At 51.2% G+C, this 16,181-nt stretch overlaps 1 protein-coding gene across 1 annotated transcript; it reads left to right on the top strand.

The window, feature by feature from the left end:
* The first annotated feature begins 2,232 nt into the window (after positions 1 to 2,232).
* On the top strand, positions 2,233 to 13,577 carry COPZ2 (COPI coat complex subunit zeta 2). The gene is made up of 9 exons (XM_079133752.1): positions 2,233 to 2,366; positions 3,066 to 3,140; positions 5,593 to 5,674; positions 6,191 to 6,282; positions 6,709 to 6,764; positions 7,489 to 7,566; positions 10,000 to 10,051; positions 10,682 to 10,720; positions 13,260 to 13,577. Exons 1-9 carry the CDS (start codon positions 2,256 to 2,258, stop codon positions 13,305 to 13,307), a joined length of 633 nt encoding a protein of 210 aa, XP_078989878.1. The 5' UTR covers positions 2,233 to 2,255; the 3' UTR covers positions 13,308 to 13,577.
* The last annotated feature ends 2,604 nt before the right edge of the window (positions 13,578 to 16,181 follow it).

Below are 16,181 nucleotides of genomic sequence, written 5' to 3'. Positions count from 1 at the left end.
GATACTTGATTCAAGTATCTTTGTTTCTTTCTTTCTTTTGTGGGGGCTGGGTCAGGGTCTCACTAAGCTGCTTAGGGCATCACAGTTGCTGAGGTGGCCTGGAATTTACAATCCTTTTGCCTCAGGCTCCCAAGTCACTGGGATTACAGGTATGTGCCACCATGCCTAGATGACATCCAGTATCTTTCCTGAAGTCTCCCTCAGATACATAATGAAAATGGCATCCTGGCCAGGTGCAGTGGCTCACACCTGTAAAGGTGTGCCTTGTTAAAAAAAAAAAAAAACAGCCTTGGTAAAAGCAAGGTGCTAAGCAACTCAGTGAGACCCTGTCTCTAAATAAAATAAAAAATAGGACTGGGGATGTCACTCAGTGGTCAAGTGCCCCTGAGTTCAATCCCCTTTACCAAAAAAACAAAAAAACAGCATTCTGCCTCCCCTCCCATCTACTCACATCCCTGATTCTCATTCTTGCTCTATTTTCCTTTTAAAAAATGACTGATTGAAGTTCTGGGGATCAAACCCACAGCCTTGCACATGCTAGGCAAGCATTGTACCACTGAACTACAGATACAGTCCTTGCACACTGGTAATTCCAGAAACTCTAGAAGCTGAGGCAGGAGGATCACAAGTTCAAGATCAGCCTTGGTAACTTAGCAAGACCCAGTCTCAAAATTTAAAAAAATAACAACAACAACAACAACAATAATAATAATAATAATAAAAAGGGTTGGGGATGTAGCTCAGTGGTACAGTACCCTGGGTTTAAAAAAAAAAAAAAAAAAAAAAAAAAACCTGTTAATGTCAAGCCTATGAGAGGCACCAGGGATTCCACAGAGAACAAGACAGGCACATTATCTCTATGCTTCCAGGCCTCAAAGTCTGGAGGGAAGAAAGACATATATATTTGTAAAGAAATTAGTAAAAATTATATTTAGATTGAGAGAAGTACAATGAAAGAAAAAAGCAGGTTACTGAGAGAATGAGACAGGATGGACTATCAAGTTAGACACAGTCACTTGACTTTTTTTTTTTTTTTTTTTTTTTTTTTTTTTGCACTGGAAATTAAACCCAGGGCCTCACTCATGCGAGGCAGATACTCTACCATTGAGCTATATTCCCAGCCCTTATTTATTTTTATTTTGAGACAGGGTCTCAAGGCAGGATCTTGTAATCCTCTTGCCTCAGCTTCCACAGTAGCTGGGAACATGCACCACCTCACCCCACTCAAATATTTAAGCCCAAATTTAAAGAGGAAAAGGCTCCGTGCATTCAGGGGAGGAAAACCCCACTGAGTAGCTATTTGGGATGAGTGAATATGATACTTAATAGAAGAGACCTCGAAGGAAAGAACAGGAAGAAATTTTGAGTCTAAGACATGGGTTCCCTCCCGACTCAACTACTTATTAGTCTTAAAAAAGTCACAGTCCGAGTCCCTCTTTCCTCAACATAGATACTTGAAAGTGGTGTAAAAGGCACTCCTGGTGTTGTTCCAGGTGACTACCTAAGTACAATTCACTTTGCTTCACTGCGTGTGAACCGCCCACTGTTCAGAGTATCATGAAATGAGCATTTGTACTCTGGTAGACTTAGACCCCAGAAAACCAAACATATTGCAAAGCCTGGTGCCGTAGCAAAAGGAGCATTTGTGCTTCTAGGCATCTGTCCTGCTCAGTGCCTCATTTATGTCTGGAGTCTTCTGGGGAGGTGCCTGGGACCATGGCTTCCCAAATACTGTGAGAGGAAAGGGAAAGACTTTTTTCAGCAGATGAGTCTCCACTGAGCTTTGCCATCTGCTCTCACTTAGACACTATCCTGAGATCCAAAGGGTGATCTGCATATTTGTCCCGTCCATACCTACCAGGGGTCCACAGACAAAAGTGGGTTCCACCTGTTTACTGCTGACCCCAGGACAGTCTGCGTCACCCGTGCAGGAGGTAGGAAGCAGGAAGAGAGGCTGGTCCCGGGCCCACCTGAGGGCGCGCAGCTCTCGCTGGGGGCTTCAAAGAGCAGAAAGTAGCAGAGCGGGAGCCAGGGAGAAGAGAAGTTGGTGGACCGAGAACTGGGGTGTGGGCGCAAGGCGGCGAGGGCTGGAAGGGAGAGCAGGGAGGGCAAGAAGAGGAAGGGGCAACCAGCAAGGGAGCGCCACGCACACGAGCTGGCCGAGGGGAGGCGCGGGCAGCGCCCCGGGGGGCGGCCCGCGGGCGGGCGCGGGGCGGGGCGGCGGGCGGTGCTGTCAGTGCGAGGCGGCGAGAGGAATGCAGCGGCCGGAGGCCTGGCCACGTCCGCACCCGGGGGAGGGGGCCACCGCTGCCCAGGCCGGGGGCCCGGCGCCGCCCGCCGGAGCCGGGGAGCCTTCGGGGCTGCGGGTACGGAGCAGGCGGGCGCGGGGTCCCGGGCGGCGGGAGCCGAGCGAGGAGGGGGCAGCCGACTCACAACTGGCGCTGGGGGCGGGAACTTTGTGCCACCAATGACCAGCCCCGGGGAAGGGACCCGGGCCCAGGGACGGGAGGAAATTTTCGTCCTGGCGTGGACCGGCCGAGGCCTGTCCTGAGTTAGCCGGCGTGGAATGGAAGTTGTAGGGGAACTCGGAGGAGTGATGGGGATTGGCTGGGGGCGGGGACGGTGTCGAGATTCCTCTGGGAGGGGTGAGGAATGAGTGACCAGTCGGCCCAGACTGAGTTTCCGTCGCCCGTGGGTGATGGTAGTGCTTCTGGAGCCTGGGGCCAGCTGGACGGAGGAGGCTCGGCGCCGCGGTCCCCCTGGCCCAGGTTCTGTGATACACTCCGACTCGGGCTCTGGAGCAGTCAGTGCATGACAGAACTTGGGCCAGGTAGGACTTTCTGCACCCAGCAGGCACAGCGCCCACCCAGGGCCTGCAGTGGAACATCTGCCTGGGAGTGGAGTGGGCCCATGTGGCACAGGGTTGGGCTGGAACCAGCTATGGACTTGAGGCTGGGATCACTGGAGTTTGAGGATGTATTCCTAGGGCCAGCAAATCCTATAGCTCATACCAGAGTGTCCACCTTGAGTCAGGGGACAAACGGAGCTCTCCTCCCCGGTGTCAGTTGCAGGAACCTTCCCTCTACACCATCAAGGCTGTTTTCATCCTAGATAATGATGGGCGCCGGCTGCTGGCCAAGGTAACCCCCCACCCTTTGGGACCCTGAACACACAGTGCTACAGCCCCAAGAACAGAGGTCCCCACCCAACACCCAGCTGACTCCCTTTCTCTGGAGAGTCTCCATTGTGGTCTCTGTGGTGTAGAGCAGCTCAACTTAGACCCTTCCAGAGGCCCGTTCTGTCCACCCTCCTGCCTTGTCAAGCTGTTGGCCTGGACTGTAGGGGGTCATCTCCTCTGAGTCTACTTACGCTGCCTGCCTTGCCTTCTCACCATCCTTCCGCTGACCAGCTGGACCCTGGGAATGGGAAGGTTCCTTCTGAGAGGTCAGTGGAGTATTCAGCCTGGGACCAAGGAGTCCTAGTCCCTAAACTAAGTGAGGGACTTCCACTTTTGTTCTGCACCTTGATAAATATGAAGGACTTAGTGTAAGGATTTAGAACCAGGTGGGATTTTAGAGACCATATAATCCAACTCTTTAATTTCACAGATGCAGAAAATGAGATGTAGAGATGCTGAATGAGTTGCCTGAGGTCACATTATTAATACTATAACAGAGACCTGAACTCAGGGTTGTTTTTTTCCAGTATTGAGAATTGAACCTGCCCAGGGGCACTTTACCATTGAGCTTTTTATTTTTCTCCAACCATTTTTATTTTTTGAGACGGGATCTCACTAAGTTGCTGAGGCTGGCCTTGAACTTGTGATCCTCTTGCCTCAGACTCCCAAACTGCTGGCATTACAGGCTTGCATCACTGTGCCCCACTGAAGCTCAATTTTTTTATTTTTTTATTTTTTGGTATGGGGATTGAACCCAGGGATGCTCTACCACTGAGCCATATCTCCAACCCTTTTTATTTATTTTGAGACAGGCTCTGGCTAAGTTGCTTAGGGCCTTGGCCAAATTGCTGAGGCTGGCTTTGAACTTGTGATCCTCCTGCCTCAGCCTCCAGAGTTCAAAGTTGATTTTGATATACAGTTCAGGTGGCTTTTCTCTGGATGCCTATTCAGTTATTTGGTGTTCATCCTATGAATATGGCCTGGGTAAACCAAACTAGGATAATCTAAAAATAACTTTCCACCATTGACACAATTTACTAGAATAGAACTATAGCATCTAAATTAGCTATGAAATGGATTACAAATTGTTCATTCATTTGAGGCTGAATTTTTTTTATTTTTTTATTTTTTTGTCTTCATAGCATTCAAATGAACTTGTTCATGACAGCAGGGGCCAGCAGGGAGACTGTTAACTTGCCTGCAGAGTACAAAATGGCAAAATTCACATCCAGAAAACTGAAAGCTGAGCTAACCACACCTTGCCCTGGCAGATGGCCCGAGTGGGTCAGCAATGCTAAAGCCTCCAGGGCTGCCTTCTCAGTAGGACCCATCCATGTCACAGATTAAGAAACTGAGTCAGGGGAGAGGCTTACCAAACCTAAATTTAAAAAGCATTGGTTGATTTATAGAATATGTGCCGGGAACTTCTTACCAGATATTTAATCTGGTCCAAAGCCAGATGATCCTTGGCATTGAATCTTATCTCTGTCTCTTACCACCTTGAGATATTTGAAAGTTCCCCCCGCCCCACCTTTTTTATGGTGGTACTGGGGATTGAACCCAGGGGTGCTTTTACCACTGAACTACATTCCAGTACTTCTTTATTTTGAGACAGGGTCTCCCTAAGTTGCCCAGGCTGACCGCAAACTTACAATCCTTTTGCCTCAGCCTCCCCAGTAGCTGAGATGACAGGCATGCACCACTGTGCCTGGCTTTCTGATTTCTTCATGCCCCAGTTTCCTCATCTATAACTTAGATGTTTCTATGATGGTTATTGTTTATGGAGGACTCTTGGCTTTGCCCTCTTTTCCTGTGGGCTCAGGTTAGTGTCAAAATAGTGTGTGTTAGTGACAATATTTAGGCTGGGATATAGTAGGTAGAGCACTTGCCTAGCATGTGTAAGGCCCTGGCTTTAATCCCCAGCACAACAAAGAAAGAAAAAAAAAAAAAAAAAACAGGGGAGGAGTCCAAAGAAGCCTCAATAGTCCTTATTTTATCTTTTTGTTTTGGGGGATTGAACTCAGGGGCACTCCACCACTGAGCCACATCCCCAGCCCTATTTCGTATTTTACTTAGAGACAGGGTCTCACTGAGTTGCTTAGCACCTGACTTTTGCTAAGGCTGGCTTTGAACTCATGATCCTCCTGCCTCAGCCTTCCAAGCTGCTGGGATTACAGGCATACACCACCTTGCCCAGCTATTTTGTCTGTCTTTATTCAGAATTTGCTTGTGGGAACTACAGAGCAGAGAGGCCTGGAGGGCCATGAATGGGACACATGGCATGGCAGCAGGATCCCACATGGCCAGCATCCATATTCCCTGCTTCCCACCCAGGAAGGAACTAGGCTCTGTGGAATGGTTTTTTTCTTTTTGTTTTTTGTGGTTCTTTTTGCCCCTTCTTCTCTTTCTCGCAGTATTATGATGACACATTCCCATCCATGAAGGAACAGATGGTTTTTGAAAAAAATGTCTTCAACAAGACCAGTCGGACTGAGAGTAAGTGTCCATCTCTTCCTCCACCAGAACTCAAGAACACTACCGTCCATTGCCTTCTGCATCTCCACACATCTGTCCTTGTCAGCCTACCACACCCACAGGCCACTGCCGTCTCTCCTAAAGCTGTCCATCTTCTCCTTCTCAGCTGTTCTCCACTCCCTTCATCCAGGAACCCTCACTCCCCGCACAGCCAGGTCTCTCTGCTGAGGAGGCCAACTGTGTTGTGGCTCCCCCAGCCTGGATCTGGTCCCAAGGGCACTGCACATGGTAGAGGGTGGATGGCAAGTCAACCTTGAACTGAGTTTGCTGACTCCTTCGCATCAGACCATCCCTAGAAATATGGCATTGTTGGGACCAAGGACACAGAGCAGTCTAATGGCAGTGTCACTAGTTCTGTTCTTTCCTTGGGAAGGGAAGGAAAAAACTGAGGAAGAGGCGCAGAGTAGGTGACGGGAAGGAGGGGCCATATTGTCACCAGGCAGAGATGGCCAGAGCCAAAAGCCCTTCCACCTCCAGGTGAGATCGCATTTTTTGGGGGCATGACCATCGTCTACAAGAGCAGCATTGACCTCTTCCTGTATGTGGTGGGCTCATCCCATGAGAACGAGGTGAGTTCAGGAAGTTGGGGTGACGTGGTCTGGCTTGGAGTCTGGGTGGAGGTGGGATCTGGAGGCTCGCCAGTGGTACCTCCTCCTCTTGGCGCTCAAGGTGGGGAGGGGCAGCCAGAATGGTTCTTTCTGGGGTGATGTGTCTCTACAGTGGCCCTTAGGTTCCTTGGGAACCAGAAATAAAGTCATCAAGCCCTCTGCAGGAAGCCATTGATTCTTTCTTTACTAGAGAAGCAGACATTCATGTCCCCCAGCCCAGACCCAGAGAAGTTGCCTCTCAGGTCAAACTGCAGTCAGCCTGCAGCCAAGTACTGGCCGACACAGGAGGGCTGCCCACTTTGACCTACGTGGCAGGCTCTGAGATCTCCTTTGAGACTCTCGGCTCAGCTCTCTTCTTTTCCTCTTCCCAAATCTGCCTTCCCTCAGCTGATGCTCATGTCTGTTCTCACCTGCCTGTTTGAGTCTCTGAGCCACATGTTAAGGTGAGTGAGAGTCTCTGCCCTCCGGCCCCAGCCCCTTGGCCTTGGTTGTCCCAGAGGCAGGGCCCTTCCTCCCTGCTTTCCTCCCGAAAGCACTGCAAGCCCAGGACTAGAACCAGAGCATCTTTCACCAAGGCCCCTGACTCTTACCTGACCATCAAGGTGCCGCTGAGAGCAGAGTCACGTGCAGGGTCTGGCCCACAAGTGAGTCTCCACCCACTAAATGAATTGTCTAAGGTCATGAGTGTTAATCTCATAATAGAGATCCAAACTCACGGTTTTTGACTTGAAGCCCCAGGTGGTTTTCCCAGTAGCTCCCTTTTGTTATTTGATATCTGTCCCAGCAAGTGTGACCTAGGTAAATCAAACTAGGATAATTGCAAACTAGACAAGCACAGGGGACACTATTAACCATAGTAGGATTTGAGCATCTAAACCAGCTCTGACATGCATTAGGGGGCCCCATGGTGGGCCTGTGGATATCAGTGCCCAAAGTGAGGGAGGCTGGGCAAGGTGAGGGGGAAGCAGACCTACCCTGAGCTCCAGAATCCTTCACACAGGATCTGCCCTCAGCACCCTTAACATTCTACTCCCTGGTCCTTACTGGGGAGAGGGGTGGTCAGTGAAGCAGTCTTTAGAGAGAGAGAGTCTTCCTCCCTAGACGGGAGATTTGGTTCCTAGTTGCTGCTGGTCATAGAGAGGCTCAGGAGCTTGTGTCTGCCCTCAGGAAGAATGTGGAGAAGCGCTGGTTGCTGGAGAACATGGATGGAGCCTTCTTGGTGCTGGATGAGATTGTGGATGGCGGGTGAGGAAGGGATGGAAGGAAGAGGGAAGGGTTGGGGATATTCACAGCAAGAGGTGTCTTTGTGGGCCATCAGTCAAGATTGCTCCTAGTACATTGTCAGGCCCTCTGACTAACTCTCCCTCCCTTCCCTCAGCATATGCCCAGTGATTCCATGCCCCCACCCCTTCCTCTTAATCCTACCTCACTAATAAGGATGAATATTGATGTCATTGTTAGCCAAAGTCAAGCCAAAGAAGAAAGTCACCTAGCTGAGGCTGTAGCTCAGTGTTGGAGCACTTGCCTAGCATGTGCACAGCTTTGAGTTTCGTCCCCAGCACCAAACACCAAAAACAAAACAAAACGAAAGAACATGGTGCTTGCCAGTAATCCCAGAAATTTGGGAGGCTGAGGCTGAGGCAGGAGGATGGCAAGTTCAAGATCACCCTCAGCAAATTAGTGAGGTCCTAAGCAACTCAGTAAGGCCCTGTCTCAAAATAAATAAAAAGGGATGGGGACATAGTTCAGAGGTAAAGCACTCCTGGGTTCAATTCTCAGTTGCAAGAGAAAGAGAAAGAGAAAGCGAGGAACCTGATATCAACCTATGGCAGATGGTTAATAGGCAGAGTTTGGGGAAATCCATTTTGATCTCCAGGGTCTGGAAGAAGCATAGACATTTGTCTCTCTCTGGAACGATTTCAGATGGTCTGCTAGACCCCATCCATACCCCTTTCAAAGCTCCAATCCAACACAGCCAGATGCATGCCCTGGGTCAGTTACTGATTACTCCTGATCCTTACTTTCCCTGTCTTTAAAATGGGATGATGAGAAAACTAAGGACATAGAATTGTAGGGATCAAATGAGATGATGCATGTGAAGCTCATTTGGTAAATGTTTCCTGTTGCTGTGCCGATGAAGCTGGGAATCTGTATGAGAAAAGTTGGTTACTGGATTTCCCCTAATGGGAAGAGGGGACCATAATCAGGGGGGAAAAGAAGTTCTGACTCTGGGGCAAAGGATAATAGAAAATCCTTGAGTATCTTTAAAACATCTAGATACCTCTATCATTCCAGCCATTTTAGAGATGAGGAAACAGGCTCAAAGGTTCCAGGGACTTGCCCAAGGTCACAAGGCTAGGAGTGGCGGGGCCAAGATCTAAAAACTGTATGCAAAAGCAGTCCCAGAGATTATGCTTTTTCCAAGGCACGGTAACACCCTGCCTGGGGCAGGGTGGGGGCTGTGGGTCCTGGGAATGCCTCCCTCCCTCTGAGACTATTGTCTGCCTGCTACCGCCCAGCCTCTTGCTGATTGCTGGGACCTAAACGTGAGTGGAGGAAGACCAGGTTTCGAGAGCTGGTAGCATATAGAACTTGGCCTGTGAATAAGCCCCTGAAGCCTCCTAGCATCTGCTGGTGCAGAGCTCACCTTCCTGTCAAGGAAAACCAGGAAGCCCTGGTCCCTCCCAGGGAGGCAGCCCCTGAGCAAAGCCTGGAATGCTCTACCTTATGGATTCCAGCACCTCTGATTAGGAAGCCTGGGCCTGGGGAGCCTGGGAAGAAGCTTCCAGGAGATGTTTCTTTCCAGTGGTTTGGTAAAAAAGAAAACCAAACTTCTGCCCTAGAGGAGCTTTGCCAGGTCAGAAGGAGCACTGAGTGGCTGCATCTCTGGACCACCCACAGAAATGGGCCCCCCATCCCATGCACCCTGCACACTACCACAAACTGTTCCATAGCACCTCTAGTGCCTCATGAGTGTCCTTAGCTGAGAAAAGCCTTAATATTTGGGTCTATCTGAAGGGAAGGTAGATTCTGATTTGAGGAGTCTATTTCTCTTTATGTCCATCTCTGTGGCATAAAATAATAGTGAGATTAGAGAGAAACCTCCCTGCAGCTCAGTCTGTTCACAAGGAATTCATCCCTGGGGAACTTTACAATGAACCACATTCCAAGTCCTTTTGGGGGGTTTTTATTTGTTTTTGTTTTGGTACCAGGGATTGAACTCAGGGGAACTCGACCACTGAGCCACATCCCCAGCCCTATTTTGTATTTTATTTAGAGACAGGGTCTTGCTAAGTTGCTTAGGGACTGGCTAAGTTACTGAGGCTGGCTTTGAACCTGCGATTCTCCTGCCTCAGCCTCCCAAGCGGCTGGGATGGCGCACATGTGCCACCATGCCTGGTGGCACCTGAGCATTCTAAGTGGGACAACTCCACTTCACAGCTATTGCCCAGTGATGACCCAGGGTATGAACCACAGGTGTGAAGAGTAGGAGAGGCAGAGCTGAGGGCATTCCGTGGTGAGGGAGAGGTGCCACTTGAGGACCATCCTCAGGAAAGGAGCCCTGGAGGAGAGATACTGCAGGCTGGTGGAAGACGGGGAAGCTGCTGGGCTGGGAGAGGAGGCAGAGGAAAGAATCACATCCCCAGTGTCCCCTCTGGTTTTTCTCTCATCTTACAGTGTTATTCTGGAGAGTGACCCTCAGCAAGTGATCCAGAAAGTGAATTTTAGGGTAAGTCTTCCTTCATGCCTCCTCACTCCCATCTCCTCTAGGTCACTCTTTCTGTCCTCCCACTTCCCATCTTTCCTGGGCATGGGTCTGCCAGGCCCAGCTGGTGGAAGCCCGATTTCCTCTGGTAGAGGTCATCCCCTGAGCCATAGCACTTGCTAGGGTCAGGGTGGGTGAGTGGCAGCTTGGGAGGTGTCTGTTGCTAAGACAGATCTTCTTGTCCTCTCCTATATAAGATCACGAGCACCTCCCCACCCTCCCTTGTGGGAAGTATAGGCAAGGAAATAAGTGAATCCTCCAAAGGACACCCAGTGGCTACCTTGGCCTTGAGTTTGGGAATTGGGGGAGCAGACAGAATCTCCCTGCCTATTCTGACTTTCTTGAATCTGGAAGAAACCTTTCCTTCCATCTTCATTCCCCTTCACTCCCTCACCCTCCATGCACCATAGAAAGATCCCAGGGGTCTTGACTTCCAAATGACAGGCTGCAGGACTTCTGCTAACTAGAGGTACAGGTGCAGTTCTGAATCACGCTAATCGCTGCACCCTCAACCCCCAAGTCCCTCTCCTTCACCTCTCTGTCCCCACACCTTCATGATGGCCTGACCCATCCTGTGATTCTGCTTCCCTGCAGGCAGATGACAGCAGCCTAACGGAACAGAGTGTGACCCAGGTAGGCCTCTGCATCTGCCTTCAATAGAAATGTGCTGAAAGAGATAAGAACTGAGCATCCCAGGGGAAGCTATCGAGCCTGAAAGACCAGGGGTGCAGAAAGGAAGGGATTAGGCCATGTTGGGCCATTTCTTGGAGAGTCATTGGAGGCTGCCATGTCTCTGGGGTGGGAGAGTTGCATACAATGGAGGAATGGACATGTTACCACCTGTTCACCTGTCTGCTGGCCTGGTTTAATCAAATGGAATCTGAAATGAACTGTTGATGGCTGGGTCACTTGTGCCTCAAAGCAATGAGTGAGCTCAGACCCCAATGCTCACCCAACTCAGAAAGGATACCGAATAAGAGTTTGCCTCCAAACCCCGTCCTCACCATTTAGGGTCCTTGCTGGGATTGATAAGGACCTGGGTTTTTGGTATTTGTTTGCCACGCTGAGGATTGAACCCAGGGCCTGTACAAGGTAGGCAAATGCTCTACCACTCAGCTATATCCCCACCCTTCCCAGACCACCCAGCCCTTTTTAAAATTTTATTTTCTGGACAGGGTTTTGCTATATTATGGGTCCTCCTGCCTCAGGCTTCTGAGTGGCAGGGATCATAAGAGTGCACCACTGCATCTGTCCAGCTCCTTTTTTTTTTTTTTTTTTTTTTCGGTGCTGGGGATCAAACCCACGGCCTTAGTGAATGCAAGGCAAGCACTCTACCAACTGAGCTATCTCCCCAGCCCACTTTTTTTTTTTTTTTTTTTTTTTGAGATGAGATCTCCCTATGTTGCCCAGGCTGGCCTTAAACTCTTGGGCTCAAGCAATTCTCCTGCCTCAATCTTTTGGAGTATATGGGGCTACAGTCATGTGCCACTATACCCAACTTTGTCGAAGACTTTTTTTTTGGTAGCAGGGATTAAACCCAAGGGTGCTTCACCACTGAGCCACATCCCCAGCCCTTTTTATTTTGAGAATAATATGTTCTAAGCTGCTTAGGGCCTCACTAAGTTGCTGAGGCTAGCCTCAAACTTGTGATCCTCTTGCTTTAGCCTCTAGTCACTGGGATTACAGGCATGTGGCACCATGCCCAGCTGTTAAGGGACTCTGATAGGATCTAGCTTTTCCCACTCATCACTTGCCACCTTGCCTCTGAAGGACCTGCCTAGGGAAAAGCCCACTCCCACCATATGCCTACATGATCCTATCTGGAAGTACATTTGGAATGTATGTGAGGGGTCCTGGATCACAACTTCCTGTTGGTCAGGCTGACTTCCTTGACCTCTGTTCTGCCTGCTTGCAGGTCTCTCTGCTCAGACTAATCCTGCTTCTGTGGAGCTTCATGCCCTAGCACTAACTACTCCTACTCTGTGGCCCAGCTGAGATGGTCCTGTGCCATCCAATGAGGAGCCCCAGGTGTGGCACCCACTTTTCTGTATTGCTCTCAGCACTCCCTCTGCCCTCTGGTTCCCCATGTATCCTCATGGCCTGCTGGAATTAATGCAATTGCATGGCAATTTTCTGGGTTGGGGGCAATAAGCAGAGTAGATAAGAAAACAAGTGTTCCTATGAAGCATCCCAGGTAGTCCCACCTTACCACCTAAAGCTGGGTGACTTAGGGCAAGTTACTCAACCTCTCTGGGTCTCACATAATAAAAAGACCTCTTCAGAGAGCTATGAGAATCAGACAGGCTATTTCATGGAAAGCTCCTAGCATAGATTCTAGTGCGAGCCATATATGCTCAGCAAATAACCCATTACAACTTTTCCAAAGGGCCAAAGAATGAAGACAAAGCACTTTTAATGAAATTCTTGAGTGAAAGGAAAGTCCAGGTAGTGAAATAGGGAATGAGGAGAAAGTTAGATTCCCCTAGGAGAAGCAGAGGAACCCCCTTATCCCCCAGAGAGTTGCAGGAGGAAGGGATATACACAGAGTGGAATGAATCAGCTTTGAAGGAAATGAGGCTTAATAGCTGGAGAGACAATCTGAAGGACACCTGGGGGTCCTGCTACATTGGCATTGTGAATTCACAGTGCTACAGATTCTCGTGTCCATACTGGACCCAGACTGCTTCCTCAGCAGGGGGTAGACATGCACACATCCAAGAACAGGTGACCCAAGGCAGGGTCTGGGCCACCCTTTCCCAGCTGTGCCACATCAGCAGTGGGTTGGGGTGGGGTTGAGAACACAATGCTAGCCAAGACCAGAGCTAGGGGGTTGCTGAGGTGTCAGGTGACAGAGTCCAGTCTCTGGGCAGGAATTCTCATGGTATGGCATGGGGGAGGCAGGGGGCACTGCCACAACCAGGGTTGCAGATGCAGGAACCAGAGAGCTGGGGCAGGGTTGGGCCTGAGTGGGAGCTGCCTGCTGCCATTTGGGCCTGCCCTATCCTTTCTGCCTTGATGTCTGGTCCCACTTAAATCAAACAGAGAAGAGCTGCTGCCACCTAGTGACCAAGGTTGCAGGAGCAGCTGGGGACCCTGTAGACCTCAGTGCCAGTTTAAAGGTGTTTGACGTTCTCCCTACTTCTTTCTCTCAACCTCCTCCACCCCATCCCAGGTTCTCCAGTCGGCCAAGGAACAAATTAAATGGTCATTACTGAAATGAAGGCTGTGGATTCAAGGCTCTCTGCTCCAAGGGAGCCATTTCCCCAATCCTAGCAAAAACCCAAGGCCAGGAGAAACCCCTCTGTCTTCGCTCTTGGACGAGGGATTCAGAGAAGCAAAGGATTGACCGGTGTTCCGCTACCCCTTCCCAGTGGCCCTGGCCTGGCCCTGGGCCATGGGAACCAGCTGAGTTGTTTCGCTCAGAACTTCTCTCAGACCTTTGGCGTCCCTGGCCCCAGGGCCCTAATAAATCTGCTTTGTCTCCTGCCAAGGGTCTCCTTCTTTCTTGGCCTGGGAGGAGTGTGTGTGTTCAGACAAGGGCTTCTGCGCTTTCTGCGGCTCATCTTGGGTCTATAAGGCACATCTTCAAGAAATCCAATCCCAGGGCGGAAGTATCCCTCCAGTTGTTTGGGAAGAGGGCGGGTCACGGAGAAAAGGGACTATGCAGTATAGTAAGGGGATGCAACCCTGATACCTCGGGGTATCATATGTGGTGGCCGGGGCTGGGTCTGACTGTGTGACACGGAAAGAGTAACAGTGGCAAGAATGACGCGTTCTTCCGAGAAAGGGAGAGCAAAAGATGGCACCCCCATTTTTTGTGTGTGTGGTATACACAGCGAAACTTCGCTGGGGATTCCTTGAGTCATTTTTTCCATTCGTGACCTCCAGAAAGGGAAGAAGGCTTCCTCTGACAAACTGAGAAACAGCATGGCTGTTTTTCTTGGCATGCCAAGGACCGCGGAATTCCTACTGTGGCAAATGGCCTGGGCACTAGAGCCCGGCAAGCTTACTGTCTCAAGCCAGATGCTGGAGGCGAGGAGGCATCAGCCAGAGCCCATTGTGTGTGTGTGTGTGTGTCCCCAGAGCACCTGGTGTGCTCCAACGGCTGTGAAGAATTGGGGGCCCTGAGGAAAAAGGACAAGGGGATTTCAGGGCCAAACCGGAGGGGTGCAGATGGACAACCTTTTCTGGGCACTGCTACTTTTCTTCTCTGTGGTTTTTCCTTGTCTTTCCCTGATGCGTACACTTCCTGCGTCCCTGTACGTACACTGAGTACACTGAGGCTGTCTTCGGTTGTATCCCAAGACAGCTAGTTTCCCTCGATCCCTGGCTGGCTGCAGCGGTTTCGTCTCCCGCCCAGCGCGTCAGAGGAGCCAAGCGCGGTGGAAAACCACGCCCCAGAACAGCATCCGCAATCCTACAGCGCCACCTAGAGGGAACGACGGGAAACGCCTCCAGCTGGTCTTTTGCCCTAACTCCTCCCCTAGGACCTGACAGACCCTCGCCCCTGGTTGGTCTCAAACAAGTAACAGGGCGTTGCCCTAGCAACCAGCACAGGCGACCCACCCAGTGAGTTCTGCGCCAGCGTGGGTACAGAAATTTCCGCCAGCCGCTAAAGAGAGGCGAGTCTCGGGTGTTAATAGGGGCTGTCCCTGTGGTTGTCACATCCTACACTACTAAACTTTAAAATTTGGTATTTATAAGGAATTCGACGATTTCTTTAATTAGAGAAAAATGACAAAGATATGGTAGTGCAAAAATGCATTGTAAAACTGCATAACCCTTTCCAGTAAATAATGCAAAAAGTCAACGCTAAAGGCGGGGGCGCGGGGAGAGTATGCAATTACACTGGAGCTCAGGGGCCAGAGCGGCGACAGGAAAGAAGAAATTCTCCAGAAATACTTTGGCAAATATGCGGCCACACCCAATGTTTGGCTCCATCCACCGCCCCTAAGCGACCGCAAGGACGGGAGGGGCAAATAGCTTTCGGGCAACCGGTCCCAGGCCCTGCAATTTCAATTGTGCAGAAACGGGAATAGGAAGGGACAGTCAGAAGCCTGGGGCTTCACGCAAACTGTCGCACGGAATCCTGTGGACAATGAGGTGTTCTCACCGTCTTACTCAGGGGCACATCGAGGTTCTGAAAAGTTCAAGGGTTTGCAGCACATTCCGCAGAACCAGGCTCCGGTGGGGGTACTGCTAGGGACAGTGGCTTTCCCGCGCGCCCTGCCTTCGGGCTGTCGGAACCCCTCGCCCTCACAGGGATTGCCCTGGGTTGAGGAGTGAGCCGAGGGGGCATGGTAAGATAAGCGAACAGAAAGGTGTCCTCGCCTGCTATGGCTAAAGGGGGTGGTGGTGCTGCAAAGCCGCAGACCCACGGCGGTGGCAGGGAGGGGGCAGCGCAGAGAAGACTGCACAGAGCTGTCAGAGGAACTGGAAGGGCAGGAGGGTAGAAGGACCCCAAGTTTGCAGGCTTGGCCTTTTGAGGGCAGAGACAGAGACCCCGTTGGGACAGGTGGGCGGCATGGGCGGCTGCGTCCCTGGCCCCTCTTGGCGCCCGCAACCGGGCGGAGCCGCCAGGACGGCGGCCCTGGCCAGTCGCCCAGAGCTCTGCCGGCTGGCACCAGCTTCCCACAGAAAACCTCATTAGCGCTGCCACAGGCCGGAGCCGGCGGGCGCGGAGGCGAGCGCCGAAGACCGGGTTTCGGGAAGGGCGGTCGGCTTTTCCGGGCGGGGACAGCCTCTAGGGCCGGCCTTACCGTCTCCACCCCTTCCCATGTCCCCATCCTTGCTTTCCCTCTGTGCCCTCAAGGACGACCCAACGGGTCCTGAGTGTATGCGGGGGTGGGAGCTTCCCCTTTCTCCAGCTGAGTTGGCACCAGGGCGCATCAGGAACTGAGACCCCAGGAGGTTAGGCTCACAGAGACACTGACCCTGGGATCTGGCGCTGTCAGGGTTGCTAGCCACACTCAGACCCAGCTGTGGACACACCAAGGCAGCCTGCCCGTCGGACCCTTTTTATACCACCCGAAGCCGGCTGACCGCGCGCGCACACACACACACACACACACACACACACACACACACACACACA

This window comes from Sciurus vulgaris (genome assembly GCF_902686455.1).
Source record: "Sciurus vulgaris genome assembly, chromosome: 3".
In the NCBI taxonomy this organism is placed as follows: Eukaryota; Metazoa; Chordata; class Mammalia; order Rodentia; family Sciuridae; genus Sciurus; species Sciurus vulgaris.
This window is presented reverse-complemented; position numbering and strand designations above follow the sequence as displayed.